This window comes from Solanum tuberosum, unplaced genomic scaffold, assembly GCF_000226075.1.
Source record: "Solanum tuberosum cultivar DM 1-3 516 R44 unplaced genomic scaffold, SolTub_3.0 scf00384, whole genome shotgun sequence".
In the NCBI taxonomy this organism is placed as follows: Eukaryota; Viridiplantae; Streptophyta; class Magnoliopsida; order Solanales; family Solanaceae; genus Solanum; species Solanum tuberosum.
In genome coordinates this window covers 325,839-347,239 of record NW_006239308.1, presented here as the reverse complement: position 1 = coordinate 347,239, position 21,401 = coordinate 325,839, and the positions used below count along the sequence as shown (strand labels likewise).

Sequence of the window (21,401 nt, the reverse complement as noted above, 5' to 3'; positions counted from 1 at the left end):
CCACCATATACGGAAATAATATATAGCTCATTGAAGGGAGGATACAATCAAAGGAGATCGGACAAAACATATTTCACCAAAAGTCTTTTTCACACATGATCTTCAACAAAATGGTGAGATAGATGTTCAAAGATCCATTCAAGTGATAATCTTGTAAACTTATTGACTAAGGATTGCCAACATCAATATTTGAGAAGTTGTGATATAAGATTGGAATGCATCGTCTCCGAGATATCAAGTAAAGTTTTTATCAGGGGGAGAACATACGCGTTGTACTCTTTTCCTTGACCATGGTTTTATCCCAATTGGGTTTTCCTGGTAAGATTTTTAACGAGGCAACATTCAAAGCGTATTAAAAGATATGTGTACTCTTTTTCCTTCACTAGGATTTTTTTCCACGGGGTTTTTTCCTAGTAAGATTTTTTACGAGGCATATTATTTATGGACATCCAAGGGGGAGTGTTATAAAATAATATATTGTGGATGTCCACTACATCAAGAAGTTACTCCATATTTTCCTCCATTATGAAGATTACCATAACCTCCATAACCTCCACCTTTATAACCATTATTCTTGTAACCTTTCACTTCCATAACCTCCCCATTATATTCATGTTAATGTCATGTTTATGACTAACCTTTTGTATGCCTCTATGTTATACTATAAATAGAGGCATAAGGGTTCATATTGTATACACTTGAAGATTTGGTGAACACTTGAAAGAAAGAAAGTTATCTTATATTATTCCTCTTGTCTTATATTCTTCTTGTCTTCATCTTTATATTATTCTTTTGTTCTTAAGTTTTACAAAAATTTATATAGTATTAAAATATAAAAAATAAAACCAGCTCTGTTGTAAGGGGGGGAAAAATAGGCAAACTTTAGGGCTTTTCATATAGTAATCTCCCTATCAAAACCTCAAAGATTTTCCATTTCTGCAAAACCCAAATGGAATCCAAAGAAGACGAAGCCCTCCCAAAACGGAGCAAACCCATGGAAATTCAGTCCATTTCAAGCAAAGATTCAGTCTTGTCAATGCCTAAGCTTCCTGCAGAACTCATCACTGAAATCTTGTTAAGGCTTCCAGTGAAATCCCTCTAACAATTCAGGTCTGTGTCAAAATCTTGGCTTTCCTTTATCTCTAGCCCTAAATTTGTAAGACCCATCTCTTATTATGTGCTAGTAACAAGGACTACACCCATCTTGGAGTTATGTTTAAGGTTGCTAGTTATGCTGGCATAGGTGTTACAGACTGTTCTCTTAGTGCTTTACTTCACCATTCTGTAAAGGAGGTAATTGACTTGGATCATCCAGGTAAAAATCCCAAAGACTATCCTTGGCTTGTGGGTTCGGTTAAGGATTGATTTGTGTTACTATTAGTCTGTAACAAATTACATGACTTGTTTATATGGAATCCGTCAATTAGAAAGCATAGCAAGTTGCCTAGTTATAGACTTAATCGATGTGGTGGATATCAAGCGGAGGAACCTGGGCATGGCAGATTTGGTTTTGCATTGATGAGCTTCAAGATGATTACAAGGTAGTGGGAGTTTTCCCTGTTCACAAAAATATGCGTCTGTGTCGTGTTGAGGTCCAGATATATAGTCTAAGGAGTTTCTTGGAGGCATATTAGCGACTTTAAAGATAGATTTTTTTTCCATTTTCCGGGTAAGCTTGTGTAAGGGAAACTTCATTGGATTCAAACGGGCATGAACATTTGTTCTATTGATTTGTGAGATGAGAAATGGGCAGAGATAGAAAATCCCTGCAATTTTAATTTTAATGATTATGGTCATTTCGTACTAGGAGTGCTTGGAAGTGATCTTTCTGTGTTCTGTAATTACACGCGGGGTGCAGATATCTGTGTTATGACGGAGTATGGAGTTAAAGAATCTAGGACAAAGCTGTTTACTATCAAGTCTCATAATGAATTTATATCATGTTTGTATGGTTTTCCCATTTTTTTGTCAAATGGTGACATTTTGCTTGAAATTGGATCACGTTTGGGGAAATATAATCCAAAGGATGACTCTATCAAATATCTAGATGTTACTAACTTTGCTCCAAATGTTGAGGCAGAAATCTACGTTACGAGCCTAGTTTATCCCTTTTTTTAGAAGGGACAATGCCTGCAATAGCAACGGAGGTTCAAATAACTCAGATGAAAACATCCATGTGACAAATAACCTGTAAGAGTTACATTCTATGTATTTTCTGAAGTGCTGTTAAATTTTGTTTCCATAATACTTGTGATCTTGTGAGTCATTTTCCTTTTATGATCTATTTTCAGAAAACGATAATCTTTTGCTAAAGCAGTTATTTTTGTTGTATTACTTGGTCTCATGAACTTATTTTGAGTAGTGTTGTAAGAGGGATGTTGTGCGTATAGATAGAGTAAGAATAGAACAACAGAGGTTCTAGGTTTTGTTTTTTGGATCCATTCTCTCACTATTCTTCTTTAGGTAAAAGCTTAATAGGGCAAAGGTTTGACCGGATGAGTTAGCTAGTACTTGTATTAGTGGGAGATACCAAATACCAAGTGGAATAGCCGAGGTGCAAAGCTGACTAAGGCACTGCCATTATCCCAAAAAAGGGTTTCAATGGGAGGAAACAAAGGAATATTTAACAAATTTTAAGCTCTGAGATAGTATCTAGTTTTGGTGTTTTCTCCTTGCTCAGTGTAACTGATAACTTATTTTCTTCGAAACTATTTGGTGTTCTCTTGCTGCTAATAGCTACTCCCTCCATCCTAATTTATGTGGCATGCTTTCTTTTTTATCGTGTCCCAAAAAGAATATAATACTTATTTATTTTGAAATAATCTAACTTTAGACTTCTTACCTTAATAAGATGATTTATAGCCACACAGATATCCATGGATTGCTTTAGACCACAAGTTTCAAAAGGGGAAATCTTTAGGATTCCATTTGGGTTGCATAAAGGGAAATCTTTGGGAGTGCCATGAATCTTTGCTTGAAACGGATGGAAATTGAGCAGGGTTTTCGGGATTGCTCCATTTTGGGTGTCGATAGACGGCTTCATCTCCTTGGGACAAGATTTCAGTGGCAAGCTCTACAGGAAGATTAGGCATTGGCAAGACTAGATCTTTGCTTGAAACACATCGAAATTGAGCAGGGTTACCGTGATTGCTCCGTTTTGGGTGTCGAGAGACCGCTTTATCCTCTTGGGATTCCATTTAGGTTGTAGAAAGAGGAAATCTTTGGGAGTTCTCAGTATGGAAATTACTATGTGAAGGCCTAAATTTTCTATCTTTTTTTTTCTTACAACAACTTTTTAGGCCCTTTACACTTTTTGAACTGGTTTTAATTTTTATCTTTTAATCTATTTTTGCGATGTATAATTTTATATTTTTGCATTATAATATCTTATTAGTTATGTCCCGTGTTTTTAATAACTTATGTCTTACTAGGTATAAATTTGATTTCAAAGTATGAAAAGTAAAAATCAATTCTTTTGAAGAACAAATCGTGCAATTAAATGTAGTGTTTTCTATAAAGGGGAAACATTTATTGTTTTTACTAGGGTAAATACATCAAATCCCCTTGGCTTGATAGTATAACTTACTTTAGCCCTTTAACTATACGGGCATTTAAATACCGCCTATTCTTATTTGAAGTGAAATTAATATCACCCTATAACATTTAAACCACCTTCATCATAGTTATTGTTGTTTACACACCTTCAAGATTGGAGGGTTAAATAAACGCCCGTGTAGTTAATGTGCTAAAGTAAGGTTTTGCTGCCAAGTTCAAGGGGGATTTGATGTATTTACTCTAGTTAAAACAATGAATGCTTCCCCCTTAAAGAAAACACTGCATTTAATTGCACGATTTGTTCTTCAAAAGAATTGATTTTTACTTTTCATGCTTTGAAATCAAATTTATACCTAGTAAGGCATAAGTTATTAAACAACACGGTACATAACTAATAAGATATTATGATGCAAAAATATAAAATTATACACCGCAAAAATATGATTTAGATTGAAAGATAAAAATTAAAACTAGCTCAAAAAGTGTAAAGGACCCAAAAAGTTGTTGTAAGAGAAAAAAAAATAGATAGAAAATTTAGGGCTTCACATAGTAATCTCTATACTGAGAACTCCCAAATATTTCCCCTTTCTGCAACCCAAATGGAATCCCTAGGGGATGAAGCCGCCTCTCGACACCCAAAACGGAGCAATCCCGGAAACCCTGCTCAATTTCCATCCGTTTCAAGCAAAGATCCAGTCTTGCCAATGCCTAATCTTCCTGTAGAGCCTGTCACTCAAAACCTGTCCCAAGGAGATGAAGCAGTCTCTCGACACCCAAAACGGAGCAATCTCGGAAACCCTGTTCAATTTCCATCCGTTTCAAGCAAAGATTCAGTCTTGCCAATGCCTAATCTTTCTGTAGAGTTTGTGACTGAAATCTTGTCCCAAGGAGATGAAGCTGTCTCTCGATACCCAAAACGGAGCAATCCTGCTCAATTTTTATCCATTTCAAGCAAAGATTCAGTCTTGCCAATGCCTAACCTTCCTGTAGAGCTTGTAACTGAAATCTTGTTTAGGCTTCCGGTGAAATCCCTCTTACAATTCAGGTCTGTGTCAAAATCTTGGCTTTCCTTAATCTCTAGCCCTGAATTTGTGAAGAACCATCTCTTATTATCCGCTGGTAACAAGGACTACACCCACTATGGAGTTATGTTTAAGGTTGCTAGTAGTGCTAGCCATGGTGTCACAGACTGTTCTCTTAGCTCTTTACTTCACCATCCTGTAACGGAGGCAATTGACTTGGATTATCCAGGTAAATATCCCAAAGACCATCGCTATCCTCGGATTGTGGGTTCTGTCAATGGATTGATTTGCCTTGCCGTTAGTCTATTTAACGGAGTACAAGAATTGGTTCTATGGAATCCATCAACTAGAAAGTATAATAGACTGCCTAATTATAGACTTCATCGACCCCGTGGTTACTGCTGTTTGCAGGAACATCGTGGTAAGTGCAACTTTGGTTTTGGATATAATGAGCTCCAAGATGATTACAAGGTAGTGGGCATTTTCACTGTTTACAAAAGTATACAGTTGTGTCGTGTTGAGGTCCATATATATAGTCTAAGGAGTAATTCTTGGAGACGTATTAACGACTCTGCTTGGGATTTTTTGCATGTTCCGGGAAAGCTTGTGAATAGAAAACTTTATTGGCTTCAAAACAGCTGGAATATCAGTTCTATTGATTTGGGTAATGAGAAATGGACAGAGATAGAAAAGCCTTTCAGTTTTAAGGAATATGGTCATTTCGTACTAGGAGTGCTTGGAAGTGATCTTTCTGTGTTGTGTGATTACAAGAATTGTCATGCAGATGTTTGGATTATGAAGGAGTATGAAGCAAAAACATCTTGGACAAAGATGCTTACTATCCGTGCTGATAATGACGGTATGCTACATATACGTGAACCACCCTTGTTAGTGACAAATGAAGGTGATATTTTGTTTGAAATTGGATCACGTATGGCGAAATATAATCCAAAGGATAATTCATTCAGATATCTAGATGTTACTAACTTTGCTCCATATGTTGAGGCAGAAATCTACGTTAAGAGTCTAGTTTGTCCCTTTTCACACAATGAATAATGCATGCAAAAACAACGGGAAGTTCCAATAACTCAGATGAAGACAACCGTGTGACTAATAACATGTAAGAGTTACATTCTATGCATTTTCTTAAGCGTTATTAAATTTTGTTTCTGTATTGCTTGTGGATCTTGCGAGTCATTTTGCTAGAGCAGTTATTTTTGTTGTATTACTTGGTCTCATGACTTCAAACTCAATGGTACTGGACATAGTTTCTCTTCTTGAGCAGTGTTTTAAGAGGAATGCTGTGCGTATAGAAAGAGTAAGAATAGTGCACCAGTGACGGAATCTGTTGATCACTTGTTTTTGCACTGTCCAGTAGCTACTGGTGTTTGGAACATGTTTTGCATCCTCTTTGGCCTGAGTTGGGTTATGCCAAAGAACATGAGACAGGCACATTTGAGTTGGAGTTTATGGAAAGCTGATAAGGCCATCAAGAAAATCTGGTTGATGATTTTACCTCTCATGTGTGGTTTGCGAATTATTGCATAGGAGCGGGGATTTTACCCTGTGCACACCCAAAGGGTAGCGGCTGCAGATTTCCCTTGTCATAAAAAAAAAATCTGGTTGATGATTCCTGCTACTATCTTTTGATGTTTGTGGACAGAAAGGAACAAGAGATGTTTTGATGCCATTTTCTAGACTTTGTTCTGGACATTTTCTAGACTTTGTTTGCACCCTAGTTCTAGATTAACACTTTGTATAGGAGCTGAACTGAGCTAAATATTCCTTTTTGTCCTTCTGTTACTTGTAAGTATGCTCCGTGTATTTTTGCATCTCCTTGATGCTTTTTAATGAAACATCTTACCTCATCCCAAAAAAAAAAAAAAGAATAGAGCACCAGTGATTAGGAAATTGTGGTAGTCGAATGCACCAATGATCCCTGGTCCTAGGTTTTGTTTTTTGGATCCATTCTCTAACTCTTCTTCTTTACGTAAAATCTTTATAGGGCAAAGGTTTGGCAAGATGACTCATCTGGTACCTGTTGTGTTAGTGAGAGGTAGCATCAAGCATGTACCCAATGAAATAGTTGAGGTGACAGTAGTACGAAACAAAGGAATCATTCATCAAAGGTTAAGTTCTGAGATAGTATCTAGTTTAGGTGTTTTCTCCTTGCTGCTAATAGCTGGCAACAATTTTTGTTCTGGGAGTTCGGTGTTTTCTTGCTACTAATAGCTACTCCCTTTGTTCCAATTTATGTGACATACTTTTTCTTTTGTCCTTCCCAAAAAGAATGTAATACTTCTTTATTTTGAAATAGTTTAACTTTAAACTTTGTAGTTTACACTTATTGAGATGTTTTATAGATGCACAAATTGCTATGACTTGTTTTACACAACAAGTTTCAAAAGTCTTTCTTTCTTAAACTCCGTGCCCAGTTAAACACCACCATATAAATTGAGACATAGGGAGCAACTTTGTTTTTCACTGCAAAATGATCTTATTCTTTCACTTTAGCTGTAATATTGATGAAAGGAAGTATACATTGCAAGGTGTAATCAGTTCGGGGTGCTAATTTTGCTGCTATGATCATGAGAGTTAGGTTGGACGTACAGAAGAATTTCGGAATATAGGAGAAACTGACTTTGGGGATGAGCTTTGTTTAAGAGGGCCTTGTCTATTCTAAAGTAGAATAAAGTTGTCGTCTCTGTTATTTTGAACAAGAATCATTTCCAGTATAGTTTATTCTTTTATGTTCTGAACAACCCTAAAATTGTGTCTATAATTTGTATTTTGAGTCTCAGGATCCTTGAGTTGGTTCGTCTGAAGGAACCTTACTCGTTGTGGAGAGGCTCAACAGCTTGTTCAACTCCAGCCGTTATCACTATGAGTATGACTACAAAGTTATTCAACAAAGAGTCAGAAAAGAGTACTTAGAAGACGGTTCGAGTATGATTTACAGATTAATGAAGTGTTTATCTCTTTCCAGAGCACAATACAGAGATTATTTGGGTATATGCATAGACTGCAGGAAAAGAGAAAACAATGAAACTTTGCTGTTTTTACGTGCAGACAGACACTTGGATTTCTTCTTTTATGTTTTATTGTCTCAAATTTATTAAGTACTGGGTTGTTTCTTGTTTGCTTTCATAAAATTGCGTACTTCGTTTTTCTTTTTCCGTGAAGTGAATGTTCAAAATAGTAAGTGAAGTTTGATTGAAGGGTATATAATTCACCCTTGCCAGTGAAAGCAAGGAGTTTGCCTTTTAGGTCGAGCTTGTTGCACCGGGTTTGCCTAGTGTGGGACATCTCTCATGTGTGGTTTGCTAGCTATTGCATAGAGGCAGGGCTTTACCCCATGTGCACCCAAAGGGTAGCAGTTGGGTTTCAATTTTTATTGTGTTTTTTTAATATGGGAGAGGACCATTATTGGAACCCAAAGACGTAGCTTTTAAGCACTGACAAAAAAAAGTGAACTTTGTGTACCATTTTTGTTATGACGTGATACAAAAATGTGTCTTCTAACTTTGCTTCAGCTGATATTTAAAAATTTCAATTTAAAACCCGTCAAAATTTATAGTCGAAGTAAAAATCATGATGAATCCATTAAACTTTATGATAAAATATTTTTTCCCCTTAATTCAAAACTTAAAGATGATACTGAGATTGGAATTGGGCTTGTCTTCATCACTTACAAAAGGGCATGAGGAATATTATCTTATCTTCTTCTTTATCTTTAACAAACAAAACAAATTATTTGATAAACGTCTTATTCAGATTGAAATAGGAGGAATCTTTGGGCCATCAGGATTATATTACACCACTTTATAGCAGGGGAAGATTTTAAACTTAAATTATGGTGCGCATGAATTCATGATCTTTCGGCAAAACTCGGTATTTTTCATATATTTTCTAGAATTAATTTGTATTATTTGTTGATATTCATGCATTTGGTATCAATTCTTACTCACTACTTCCCCTTTGTGGTGGAGCAGCATGTTCTAAAAATTCTAAATACGCGTTTGCTTTACAGATCCAAGTTGTAATACTGTTGCTCTGTTGGCCTTCTCAAGCAGCTCAAACTTCTCTCCTCTCTTGTAAAATCCTCTCTTTTACTCTCTGTGATTCAAATATGTTACCTTATGCTAAGCATATATACTTGTATTTGATGCACACTGGGATTTATTACATGTTTTATGGTCAATTCTACTGTGTACATTGACAAATTAAATTATGTTTATTTGCTAGTATTGTGGATTAATCAAGAAGAGACAATTTTCATTTGTTTCATTTTTGTTATTGTTCTTTCTAGTGTTTGTTGTGTAACGTTCTTCATTTCGATTAATTAGTTGTTGTGACTGCTCCCATATCTATATATGTCCCAAACTGTTTGGCTGGTTTCATTTAAGTTGAGATAGAGGTAAGATTTGTGTACACTCTACCCTCCTCAGACCTCACTTGTGGATCACAATGGATTGTTGTTGTTGTTTTAGGGTGCCCCAATGTATCCTAAGTTGTTTTTCATGATTGTAAGCTAAGTAATGTCTTGGCAACTATCAATATTTCTATATTAATTGGTCCTTTGTTGTGTTCCAAATTCTAGACAAAATTTGTCAGTTTGCTCAGAAATGGAAAATGTTGAAGCCAGCCCTCTCAAAAAATCCCCTCGGGGTTTGGATGAAAACTCGGAGGAAGAATACTCTACTCTGTCTACTCTACTCCAACATTTTGCTAGCATCCCTACCGTTGACAAGGCATGGACTTTCAAATCTACCAGTGGTATGATTGCTATTATCCAATTTCCCTTTTGTATATTCAAAACATTTCACTTTGAGGATGAAAAATGACTCGCACGAGGAAAAGTTTAATGTTTGATTATAGTGAAGTATTGTTTTTCCACTTTCAATTAATAAGAATCTTGGTTCTTTAAAAGCAGCTAAATGTCCCTCTTTTACTTTTGCTGCACAAAAAGGTTCCCAGTGTATGTTCTCAATCAGCCAGCCGAATCTACTGGCCAACCAAAACAGGAGATACATATTATCTAGTCATATTTCGAAGGAAAGTGCAAATGATGGTGTAATCTTTGAGTGGGCTGCCTTCCCTATTGAGATGCCTAGTGGGTCTATAATGGTTCCATCACCTTCAGGTTCAAAGCTTCTTGTTGTTAGAAATCTTGAAACAAATTCTCCGACCACATTCGAGATTTGGGGTCCATCTCGAGTTGAAAAGGAGTTCCATGTCTCGTCCTCTGTCCATGGCTCTGTGTATTCAGATGGATGGTAAAATATCTTAATCCTTTTTTTCCAATTTATGTGATGTTGTTTGAAAGAGCATGAAGTTTAAGAAAGAAAGAAATACTTTTGAAATATATGGTCTAAAATAAGTCACAAGTATGTGTATGGCCGTAAATCATCTCATTAATAAATCTGAAGTTTATCAAATCATTGCTAGATATAAATATGTGTCACATAAATTGGAATGGAGGGGAACCTACTTTTTAAGTATCTGATTTTTCACTTCACCATCATATGGTGTTCGTTAGCATTTGACAATGCAGGTTTGAGGGAATTTCATGGAATGATGATGAAACCTTTATTGCATACGTAGCTGAGGAGCCCTCTCCCTCTAAACCCGTATTCACGAATTCAGGCTACAAGAAAGGGAGTTCTTCAGATATGGAATGTGGTAGCTGGGAAGGTCAAGGGGATTGGGAAGAGGACTGGGGTGAAACCTACCCTAGAAAAAGAGAACCTGCGATTTTCGTTATCAATATTAACAGGTATGGTAACTTATACTGTTTGCTTATATCAGTCTCAAGGGTAAATATTTGACTACTTGTGCAGTGGAGAAGTACATTCTGTTGAAGGAACAAATAAGCTTAGTGTTGGACAAGTTGTATGGGCTCCAGCTTCTAGAGGCTTGCAGCAATATCTGGTTTTCGTTGGGTGGCCATCGGATACTAGAAAGTTGGGCATTAAGTATTGCTATAACAGGCCGTGTGCCTTGTATGCTGTTAGAGCTCCATTTTCAAAATCAGAAGATCGTGAACCCAGGTATGTAATTTGATAGCTTCTCGAGATGAAAATGTTGTGGATTGGCAGTAACGGTATGATCTGTGTGAATATAGTGCAGAGGGGACTGAGCTAGGGGAGAATTTCGTTATTTTTTTTATTTGTATTCATCTTCATTGTTTTGATGGAGTTTTTTCAATTTCAGAACACATGCAATCGAAGAAGCATCTCCAGTTAAGCTGACACAAAGAATAAGTAGCGCGCTCTTTCCTCGTTTCAGGTATATCTGCTTATGTTGATGCTAGAAAGATGATATATGTATATGAATAAGAAATTCATAAGTTTGCGGAAGCATGTTCTACATATTTTCATATTGTTCTTAGTTGACAATTATTGAGAAGCAACAATAGCATCATTTCTAAAGTTAGTTTGTTGGGAAAAGTTGAAACTAATTGTTACTTTTACTGAATTTCCAGCCCAGATGGAAAGGCCCTTATGTTTCTGTCTGCAAAAAGTTCTGTAGACACTTGGGTACATTCTGCAACTCAATCACTTCATAGAATTGATTGGTCCATAGATGGAAAGCCCACCGCAGATGCTGACATTGTTGACGTGGTTCGCTCTATTTCTATGTTCTTCAAACTTTTATCAGCACTTCTGAGGCTAGTGAATAATCATTCGTTGCTACTACTTTTCATTTGTATACTAACTAATTGCTGGTGCAACACTTATGTGACAGGTTCCCATTGTGATGTGTCCTGATGATGGATGCTTCCCTGGCCTCTATAGTGTTAGGCTTCTAAGTAAACCTTGGCTGTCTGATGGATATACCATGATTTTATCTTCTGTATGGGGCAGCACTGAAGTCATACTTTCAGTGAACATGTTGAGGTAACTTTGTATAAGGTGACTCAATTTTGACTGACATTATGGTGTCATGGCATGCAATAGCCCCTTATAGTCCAGTCCTTCCCCGGACCCGTGCATAGCAGGAGCTTAATGCACCGGGCTGCCCTTTTATTATGGGGTCATGGGATTCTTTAAATTTCCTCTGGACTAATGATTGCTTGTTAATTAATAGTGGAAAGGTGTCACGCATTAGCCCTGGAAATTGTAGCTTCTCTTGGAGCTTGCTTGCACTAGATGGTGATAACATAATAGCTGGTAAGACTTAATTTTTCTGTAGACAGGTGCCTATGTTGCACAAAGTGTCTCTATTTGTGTTCTTCATTTACTTGTTTATTCTGATCAATCCAAGCTGAATAAATCTGGTACTTATCTCTTGTAAAGTCAGTAGCAGTCCCTCCGATGTTCCTGAAATCAAGTACGGTAGCATTGTTGGAAATTCATCTGCAGAGGCCTTAGCAAGTTGGCAAGATATTTCAAGCCCCATATATAGATGCTCTGAAAAGGTTCATCTGGTTGTTCGATCATTTACAAAATGTTTCATCCAGAATGTTTACTTGCAAGTATGACATTTCTATTATTCATATACATGTGATGCTCACAGGTCACTTCTCTACTGTCATCCCGCCAATCTAGTATTATCAAAATTCCAGTCAGGGATATCTCTGAGAACCTTACTGCAGGTATTAATTCATCAGTCTGACTAAAATACTTGTTTTAATCTGTGAACAGTGGTGTTTTAACTGTTGAGAAGGTAGGAAAGGAAAGGAAACGAAAAAAATATTGAGTAATGGTAATTGGATACTTGCTCATGCGACCAACTTATTCGTTCTATTGAAATTTTAGATTCTTCAAGAAGCACCATATGTAAATTCTAAGCCTCTACTCCCTCCGTTTAACTTTTTCAGGTGCCAACAAGCCATATGAGTCTATCTTTGTATCCTCCAAGTGTAAGAGCCATGATCTGTGTGATCCGCTAATTGTAGTCCTTCATGGGGGTCCTCACTTCATTTCATTGTCAAGCTTCTCGAAATCCTTAGCTTTCCTTTCCTCAATTGGTTATAGCTTGTTGATTGTTAATTACAGGTGAGATACTTTCCATGCCTCTACACTTGTAAAGCATGTTCAAATTTATATACTGATAAAAGCAAAGCTCATCAACAACACCCCCTGCAAATTTGTCTTTAGCTTAAGATGTTACACTCAACTGTCTTTCTTGGTTTTAGTACCAAGGAAATTTACAAGTGATGGTCAGTAATATCATAATTTACATGTTCAATCCAATGTCAAAGTTTGTCTGCACAATTTCTGCGATTGTTTCAGTAGAAAACTATAGCTAAGGAATCGAATTTTAGATGTTATAAAGTTGTTGATGTTAAGCAAACTTTGAAGTTAGCAAAATCTTATTTCAGTTACACATCTGAAAAGAAGTAAAAGGAAACATGTTATACTAATTAAAAATCAAATGCTTAGGAACAGCCCTCAAAAAATTTTACCAAACAATAAGATGCATATTATTTCAGAAGCTCTTGGATAACTAGAAACTTGTAAACCTACATTGACCTTCTGTGAACTGTAAATTCTCTGAAATTAAGAGCAGACACAGGCTAAAACTTAAGAACTGTTTAAAACATGTCTTCTTATTTGCCTCGACCTGCAAGAATGAGACTTCTTCATCGTTGGCAAGCCAAGTCAGGCAATTGCATATATGGATTTGCTACTGTTCTTGAGATATTTCATTTGCTATCTTTTGTTTTGGCTAAGCAGCAGTTAATGACTTGATTAAGTACATTCTTTTTCTTACCTTATCTTAGAGGCTCCTTGGGTTTTGGTGAGGAAGCACTGCAATCTCTTCCTGGCAAAATTGGATCGCAGGTACTCATCTGTAGTCCTCCTCTTTTGTTCACTTAAAAGATTGCTTATCAAGGATTTGAAACCTAAAATGTTCTTGCTTGGTTGAACCTTTATGATATGTCTGTATGTGTAGGATGTTAATGATGTACTAGCTGCTATAGATCATGTCATAGATATGGGACTTGCAGATCCATCTAAAATAACTGTCCTCGGTGGTTCCCATGGTGGATTCCTGACAACACACTTGATTGGCCAGGTCTTCTAGTTATACGAATATTTATGGTTTCTACAACGCACGTATAGGGAAGCTCGACAAGCCTGCGTATCTGAAAGACTATAGATTTGACAGTTCTGCTACTATTACTGCAGGCACCCGATAAGTTTGCTGCTGCAGCTACTAGGAACCCTGTCTGCAGCCTTCCTTTGATGGTTGGAACAGCTGATATCCCTGATTGGTGCTATGCAGAGACGTTTGGACATCTCGGAAAATCAATGTATACTGAAGCCCCATCGTCTGAACACCTTGCTGTCTTTCACAGCAAATCACCAATAGCACACATCTCCAAGGTCTGCTCTAATCAACAAACTCTGGATTTGAAAAAGCTTTCCATTTTACGCAACTGTGTTCCCAATCATAGTGAAAAAGTCGAAGTATTAAGTTTTTCTAGATTTGAAGGATCATGTCCCTATGTATGTATTTTCTGGATCCTATATTTCTGAATACATTTGATACTCTGTGTTATCTAATATTGCAGGTCAAAACTCCTATACTCTTCTTGCTAGGTGCCAAGGACCTCCGTGTACCAATATGTACCGGCTTGCAAGTAAGATTTAATATAATCCTCTTCTTGTTTCTTTTATCAATCACCTGTTTATGTTTCATTATCAACATGATATTGGCAGGTTTATATTCTTAAGACTTAAGCGTATACGTTAAATGGATCATTCATTTGCCTTGACATATTCGCGTTGAATGGGAAGATTTGTATTCTTTTTGTATTTATCAATAATTCTTTGTAAAAGGACCTTTCTTGAATGAGTCAATCTCGATCAACTACACAACAACTTTGGTACCGAATAACATTTCAGAAACATGAATAGCTGAATTGTGTAAAATATATGAGTTAGAAGCTGGCCATTTAAGTTGTTTTGTAAAGTAAAACAAGACCAATTCATTCTATCTAAAACATTAACAGTACCATTAGCTCTGAACATGACTGACTACTTCCCAAATTATGGTTACTCGGTTTTCATAAGACGTAAGATTTCAGTGAGTAAATGATTTTCCTTTTTGTTGCACGAAGTATGCACGTGCATTGAAGGAGAAAGGAACTGAGGTCAAGGTGCTGGTGTTTCCAGAGGACAATCACGCAATTGATAGGTTGGTCCTGAACCAATTTATGTGCATCTTGGTAGTGCTTGAGTTTCATGTTTGTAACCTTTTTCATCTTTGCAGGCCACAGTCTGATTTCGAAAGCTTTCTTAATATTGGAATGTGGTTCAAGAAGCACTGCAAATAGACATCTATGATTCATTTCTTGTTCTCCTCAAGAAGAACGACGATTATCCTCCTTCTGTGTTCATGTTCAAGCTCTCATCTGAATTGAAGATAAGAACATTCTAAATATGTCACCTAAGGAATTGCCAATAAACAGTTCCTATATTGTACAGTTCAATAAATCATCTAAAGGAGTTTATCTTTGAATTTTTGTGTAGCAGCTTGTTTCAAAAGTATTGGTCATATGCAAGAACGAATTGCATAAATTCCCAACTGTGTAATCAACTGCAGAATACTACTCTCTCTGTATCAATTTGGTTGTCTGGTTTTGACTTAATTTTAAGATTTGACAGATACTCCTCCATGTGAATATTTATTTTTCAATAAATAGTAGTTTAATTGAAAGCATATTATGATGCAAATGAGTGAAGTCATACTTTATGCTAATAATGTCTGTCAAGATAATATTTTTATTAATTTCATTGAATTGAGATGTACTCTTCTTCTTTTTTTTCTTCTTAAAACATCAAATACAGCTTAGATTACAAAGAACTTATCGAGATGTAAAGAATATTTCCAAAATTTAGCTAAAAAGTAACCCTAATTTGTGGTTAGTACTTATTCATCCTTAATAAGAGGTCTTGAATTTGAGCCCCGATATGAAATTAATTTTGTTAGGAAAATTTCATGCGGCTACGAAACATCAAGTTCTTGCAAGGATTATCCCTTATTTGTAATGATTCTTAATTTTTGTCGTTCAAATTTATGATCCTTAATATTTGTTCTTGATGCTCGTTCAATGAAAATTTGTGGGTCAAAGTATCTTTATGGATAACCAAATTTCACTTGGAATAAGTTAAAGAGAAATTTTATATAGGAATTAAATTGTGTCTCTCATGACTAACTTGTGAGTTCTGAAATTGAACTTATGCCTCTATTGGCATTAGTTTTTTAGGAGCTAAGTTATATCTTTTACGACATAACTTGTGGGTTCTGAACTAAACTTATGCATCTATCTACATAAGTTATGTAAAAACAACATAACTGGCGTTATATTATGATAAGAAAATATAAACTTATACGATGATGTCCCTCCCCCCAAACAAAACCAACTAAACATTGGGTGGAATGAATAAAGAAAATTTAGTTATAGATGCTCTTGGCAAGTGGGACATAAACTGACAAAAGTGATCACTTCTGCTTCTTCTTCTTTTTCTTTCATCCATTTTCATTACAATTCTCCATTTCCCTCTCTCTATGTAAGCTTTCTTGATCTGAATGTGCAAGTGTGATATCAAATATACTGAATTGTACTGTATGTAATTATCATTGAGTTTTTTCTACACCATGTTTCTATAGTTTCTGTTAGCCAAGATTTGATTTTTATGTTCATAATGAACTGAGTAATTCTAAAATATAGGACAATTTACAATTAGAATGTATTAAAGAAGGAAGGTTGAAGGAACTTGATTCCTTTACTTTGTTTAATTACAGTGGGAATCAAGATTGAAGAGAAGTGCTCAGATTGTGTTTTTGTTTTTTTCTGTTCAGTTGTTACTCCCTCTGTTTCAATTTGTTTGTCTGGTTTTGACTTGGTACGGAATTTAAGAAAGTAAAGAAGACCATTGAATCTTGTGGTTTTAAACTAAAGATGCACCTAAATGTCATGTAATCTTGTGATCTTAAACATGTCATGTGGAAAGTTAGAAATTGAAGAGTTGTCAAAGAAGGGAAGAGATTTTCTGTTTTAAACGGGATAAAAAGGAAAGTAAGGGAAACAAATTGAAACGAAGTGAAATGGAAACTAACAGTTCTTGTTAATTTAATTCTGCCTAATTGAAACTGAAAACCTTTTCAGTTTGTTTGCGAATGGAAAATCCTGGAGCAAGCCCTTTCAAAGATACTCCTGTTGGTTTAGATGCAAATTCAGAGGAAGAGTACTTTTCTCAGTGTACATTACTCAAAGAGTTTACTGAAATCCCCACAATTGAGAAGGCATGGACTTTGAAATCTAACAGTGGTATTGCTACTTCAACTCTGTCTAGATATTTTGTCGTACCGGTTCATTTCTGTCAAGCTTTTATTTCTTATGTATATCATGATCTGTGAGAGACAAAAGATGACTTGTGGTGTTCTTTTGGTTGTTTTGCGGTGTCCAGGAGCCTCACAGGTTATGTTCTCAATTAGTCAACCTAATCTCCTGGAGAACAAGAAGAGGAGATATGCATCATTTAGTCACATTTCCAAAGAAAGGGATGATTCTGTACAGTTTCATTGGGATGCTTTCCCTATTGAGATGGGATCAACATCTTTGATGGTTCCCTCTCCATCAGGTTCAAAGCTTCTTGTTGTTCGAAATGCTGAAAATGACTCTCCTACTAGCTTCGAGATTTGGAGTTCATCTCAGGTGGAAAGGGAGTTTCATGTTCCTTCATCTATCCACAGATCTGTATATTCTGATGGATGGTAACTTAATTTACTACCAAAAACACTACTTGCATTTTCTTATCATGTTCTCTTTTCATTGTGGATACTTGTTACTTCCTGCTATTTTAATGCTACAATTTAGTAACATTATTAGGAGTTGTTAGTAGTTATTTCTACTGGTTGCCTGGTCTCAGGTTCGAGGGGATTTCCTGGAATTCCGATGAAACTTTGATTGCTTATATTGCTGAAGAGCCTGTTTCTGCAAAACCAACATTTACACATTTTGGCTACGAGAAAGGGAATTGTCCAGATAAAGACTGTAATAGCTGGAAAGGACAAGGAGATTGGGAAGAGGGTTGGGGCGAAGCATATGATGGGAAAAGGCTACCAAAGCTTTTTGTCATCAGCATTAACAGGTTAATAAAGTCACTGATGTCTTGCTGAAGTAGTTCTGAAAAAACATTATCATGTAAATTTGACGTGGTAACTGTTAAATGCGACATTGTGCAGTGGAGAGGTACGTGCTGTAGATGGCATAGAAAAATCACTAAGTGTTGGGCAAGTTATTTGGGCTCCATCAGCAAAAGACTCATTACAATATCTAGTTTTTGTTGGATGGCCATCGGGGACGAGGAAGTTTGGTATCAAATACTGCACTAATAGGCCTTGTTCTTTGTATGTTGTTAGAGCTCCTTATTTCAGATATGAACCATGTCAATATGGGTAGGTTGCTTGCTCTGAAGAAGCCTTTCTTTTTTCAAAGACTTTGACAGCATGCTTACATTATACCATTCTTTTCTATTTCCGCTGAACCGACTAAGTATTCATTTATATGTTTCTTTGATAGTCTTGTTATTTGATACTTTTCTTATCAGAACGGATACAAAACTATCAGCAGTTGTGCTGACAGAAAGCATAAGTAGTGCATTCTTCCCTCGTTTTAGGTACGTCTGCTTGTTATAATTATTGGCTCTCAACAACTGTTTTAACGTTTACATTGTTCTATCAATTTAGTGGAAAATATCTTGTAAAGTCTGATTAGATTTCTCTCACACTTCAACACTCGGTGGTGTAAAGTGTAAACAACTTTTTTCAGACTATAACAGAAAATCTATTAACCCATTCTTAATTTTCTCAATTCTCAGCCCAGATGGAAAATTCCTGGTGTTCTTATCTTCAAAAAGTGCTGTAGATTCTGGAGCACATAATGCAACAGATTCACTTCATAGAATTGATTGGTCCATTGATGCAGAGCAACATCCGCGTAACAAAATTGTTGATGTGGTATTATTTTCCTACTTTGCTCACAAACTTATATGAGTAGTTGAACCTTGTTAAATACTTAGTCACTTACAAGTTACAACTCTTATTTTTGTCATATCAGTACTTTTGAGTTAAGTAATGAAGTTTCTCAAAGATGGACTATGAATTTGTTGTTTGTTGTTTTTCCTTTTTTCGAATTATCCTTAGATTTGTTGTTTCACTTGATCCTGCTGATTATATTAGTAGGTTCAATGACCACTGTAGGTTCCTGTTGTGATGTGTGCTGAAGATGGAAGCTTCCCTGGGTTATACTGTTCAAATATTCTTAGTAACCCGTGGCTTTCTGATGGGCACACTATGATTTTATCAGCTGCCTGGGGCAGCACCCTAGTTGTACTTACCGTGAATATCTTGAGGTAAAGCAAGGAAGCCATTCTATCTCCGTTGAACTCAAACGTTATGTATCTTCGTCTGTGTTCAATCACATGCTCATTTACTTTCAGTGGAGATGTATCGCGAATCAGCCCATGCACATCAGAGTTTTCATGGGATGTCCTTACTCTGGATGGTGACAATATAATTGCAGGTAAGAGTCAATGCTGTCTTTTTAACTTACAACAACTATGCCTCAATCCCAAGCAAGTTCAGGTCAGCTATATGTATCGTTACTGACCATGTTGCTCCATTTAAGCCAACTTTTTAACTTGTCAAAAAAAGAGATTCAAGGTTAACACCTGAAATCTTCTGTCTGATATCGTGAAAATGTATTGCGGAATGAAAAATCGATAAGAGTTTTATGGTGCTGTTTATTACTTTGTAGTATGTAGCAGTCCAGTTGATGTTCCTGAAATCAAGTATGGTTATCTTGTCGAAAATGCCTCCGATAACACCAAATGGAATTGGCTAGATATCTCAAGCCCCATAACCAAATGCTCTGAAAAGGTGAATATAATGTCCATATTGTTTAAATCCTTTTGGCCTGGGCTATAACGAATAAAGACTAGCCAGTCCCAACATTTTTATGTGATTCTTCAAAGGTGAGGTCTTTGCTGTCATCCAAGGAGTTTTCTATAATGTCGATTCCTGTTAGAGACGCCTCTGAGAATATCACAAAAGGTACACTTGCATAATATTTATCAGAATAAACATTGTATCCTGGTCTCCGAGAAACTAAAGATGAATCAACAGATGTAATATTTATTTTCAGCTCACCTTTTTTTTTTTCTCTGCTCCTACTTTAGTGCATAAATCTGATTCATGGTAGGTGCAAGCAAACCTTATGAAGCTATTTTTGCATCCTCCAAATCTAAGAAGCACGATGCATGTGACCCAATGATTGTAGTCCTTCATGGGGGTCCTCACTGTGTGTCATTGTCAAGCTTCTCAAAGTCTTCAGCTTTTCTTTGCTCACTTGGATTTAGCTTGCTTATTGTAAGTTATAGGTAAGTTAAGAGTACCATAAGCACCTTTTGGCATCCGTTTATCTGTACTACAACTTGTGCTGAACTAGCTGATGGTGTTGCTTATAATCAACCAGTCTGAATTTCTGATTAAGATAAACTCATAAATAAATCCTTGTCTTGATTGTATTACAACACGAATATCTTATTGATGTCCTTCCAGAGGTTCCTTGGGATTTGATGAGGAAGCAGTGCAATCTCTTCCAGGGAGGGTGGGTTCACAGGTGCTTCTTTGTCCAACCTTCTTTATGACAATTGATTTCGATTCATATATATCCGAAATGAGGACATTTCTTTAAATTCCTTTCCATTGTTTCACATCCACAGGACGTTAACGATGTACTTGCTGCCATAGACCATGTCATTGGTATGGGACTAGCAGATCAGTCCAAAATTGCTGCTGTTGGCATTTCTCATGGTGGATTTTTGACAACACACTTGATAGGCCAGGTTGGGTAGTTCACAAACAACCTGTTTCCTACACCTAAATCCATATCTAGTAGATATTTGTGCATGGCCATTAGACCATCCGTTCTGATACTTCGTCTATAAGGTGATTGGAAAAGTTAAAATTATTCTGTTCTTACAAATGCACCCGTGCAGGCACCAGACAAGTTTGCTGCTGCAGCTGCTAGGAACCCAGTCTGCAACTTTGCTATAATGGTTGGTACAACTGATATTCCTGATTGGTGTTATTTTGAGGCATTTGGAAGTGAAGCGAAATCAAGCTTCACAGCAGCACCTTCAGCTGAACACCTTGCTCTATTCTACGACAAGTCCCCAATTTCACATGTATCCAAGGTTAGCTTCATCAGCTGTGTTGGTGTTATTGTTGAATAGGTCTACTAGGTTTTATTGCACAAGAGTCAGGACTCAGGAGCGTAGAACTAGGCAACTTAAAAATGCGAAGATTATAGTAATCAATTTTCATCTGGTTACTTCTACTTCTCATTGACATTCAAACAAAATCAAACTGGAAATGGGAGCAAAAAAGAAATTACAGTTAATTCCTTTTAGACATGAGATTTTCTGGTACCAGTTGCGGAGACACCTTATGTTAGTTAAGGGGTGTCTCCTCGGAAAATTACACATTTTAGTTAGGTCAGAATTTTAGTTTAATGTATATATACTATATGTTGACTCCCCTTATTTTCTATGTGTGTCTACTTTTTTTATATTGTGATACCCCTTAGTAAAATTCCTGGCTCCTTCACTGGCTGGTGCCTATTGGAATTTAGATGAATCTGCATTGTTTTATTGATGCTCCTATACTCACTTGGAGGTAATCCTGCAGGTCAAAACTCCCACACTCATGCTTTTAGGTGTTAAGGACCTTCGCGTGCCCATTACTGATGGATTACAGGTACGTATTTTCCTTTTCCTTTTCCTTTTTTTTTGGGGGGGGGCG

The 21,401-nt window shown here is 36.4% G+C and overlaps 3 protein-coding genes across 9 annotated transcripts in view; all 3 read left to right on the top strand.

The window, feature by feature from the left end:
• Positions 1-3,328: 3,328 nt before the first annotated feature.
• Positions 3,329-5,633, top strand: LOC102587989 (F-box/kelch-repeat protein At3g23880-like). The gene has a single exon (XM_015302857.1). The coding sequence runs from the start codon at positions 4,155-4,157 to the stop codon at positions 5,631-5,633; it is 1,479 nt and encodes a 492-aa protein (XP_015158343.1). The 5' UTR covers positions 3,329-4,154.
• Positions 5,634-8,155: 2,522 nt separating this feature from the next.
• On the top strand, positions 8,156-15,251 carry LOC102587454 (acylamino-acid-releasing enzyme-like). 4 transcript variants are annotated; one of them, XM_015302863.1, is made up of 19 exons: positions 8,156-8,433; positions 8,608-8,671; positions 9,192-9,353; positions 9,541-9,853; positions 10,132-10,353; positions 10,418-10,627; positions 10,791-10,865; positions 11,062-11,200; positions 11,325-11,476; positions 11,667-11,749; positions 11,876-11,997; positions 12,096-12,174; positions 12,400-12,577; positions 13,306-13,366; positions 13,479-13,601; positions 13,715-13,912; positions 14,101-14,169; positions 14,650-14,726; positions 14,802-15,251. In XM_015302863.1, the coding sequence occupies exons 1-19, from the start codon at positions 8,431-8,433 to the stop codon at positions 14,863-14,865; spliced, it is 2,394 nt and encodes a 797-aa protein (XP_015158349.1). In that variant the 5' UTR covers positions 8,156-8,430; the 3' UTR covers positions 14,866-15,251. The 4 variants fall into 4 exon arrangements, with proteins under 4 accessions (XP_015158349.1, XP_015158348.1, XP_006362175.1 ...); XM_015302862.1 differs by having other exon boundaries at positions 8,156-8,468; XM_006362113.2 differs by having other exon boundaries at positions 8,161-8,468; positions 9,547-9,853.
• Positions 15,252-15,361: 110 nt separating this feature from the next.
• Positions 15,362-21,401, top strand: part of LOC102586352 (acylamino-acid-releasing enzyme-like) — a 7,540-nt gene continuing 1,500 nt past the window's right edge. Inside the window, exons 1-16 of one of the 4 annotated variants that reach the window (XM_006362110.1) lie at positions 15,362-16,102; positions 16,702-16,863; positions 17,003-17,309; positions 17,465-17,686; positions 17,781-17,993; positions 18,146-18,214; positions 18,416-18,554; positions 18,798-18,949; positions 19,037-19,119; positions 19,354-19,475; positions 19,571-19,649; positions 19,798-19,975; positions 20,157-20,217; positions 20,321-20,443; positions 20,597-20,794; positions 21,288-21,356. In XM_006362110.1, the coding sequence (XP_006362172.1) occupies positions 16,713-16,863; positions 17,003-17,309; positions 17,465-17,686; positions 17,781-17,993; positions 18,146-18,214; positions 18,416-18,554; positions 18,798-18,949; positions 19,037-19,119; positions 19,354-19,475; positions 19,571-19,649; positions 19,798-19,975; positions 20,157-20,217; positions 20,321-20,443; positions 20,597-20,794; positions 21,288-21,356 (2,166 nt within the window). In that variant the 5' untranslated portion in view covers positions 15,362-16,102; positions 16,702-16,712. Of the gene's footprint in view, positions 16,126-16,701; positions 16,864-17,002; positions 17,310-17,464; positions 17,687-17,780; positions 17,994-18,145; positions 18,215-18,415; positions 18,555-18,797; positions 18,950-19,036; positions 19,120-19,353; positions 19,476-19,570; positions 19,650-19,797; positions 19,976-20,156; positions 20,218-20,320; positions 20,444-20,596; positions 20,795-21,287; positions 21,357-21,401 lie in introns of all 4 variants that reach the window. The other 3 variants (XM_006362111.2, XM_006362109.2, XM_015302873.1) reach the window with 3 other exon arrangements.

Coding starts and splice junctions, on each gene's coding strand:
- LOC102587989 (XM_015302857.1), top strand. CDS start 4,155: ATGGAATCCCTAGGGGATGAAGCCGCCTCTCGACACCCAAAACGGAGC.
- LOC102587454 (XM_015302862.1), top strand. CDS start 8,448: ATGATCTTTCGGCAAAACTCG. Junction 10,866..11,061: donor GCGCTCTTTCCTCGTTTCAG/GTATATCTGCTT, acceptor CTGAATTTCCAG/CCCAGATGGAAAGGCCCTTA. Junction 11,201..11,324: donor ATGCTGACATTGTTGACGTG/GTTCGCTCTATT, acceptor CTTATGTGACAG/GTTCCCATTGTGATGTGTCC.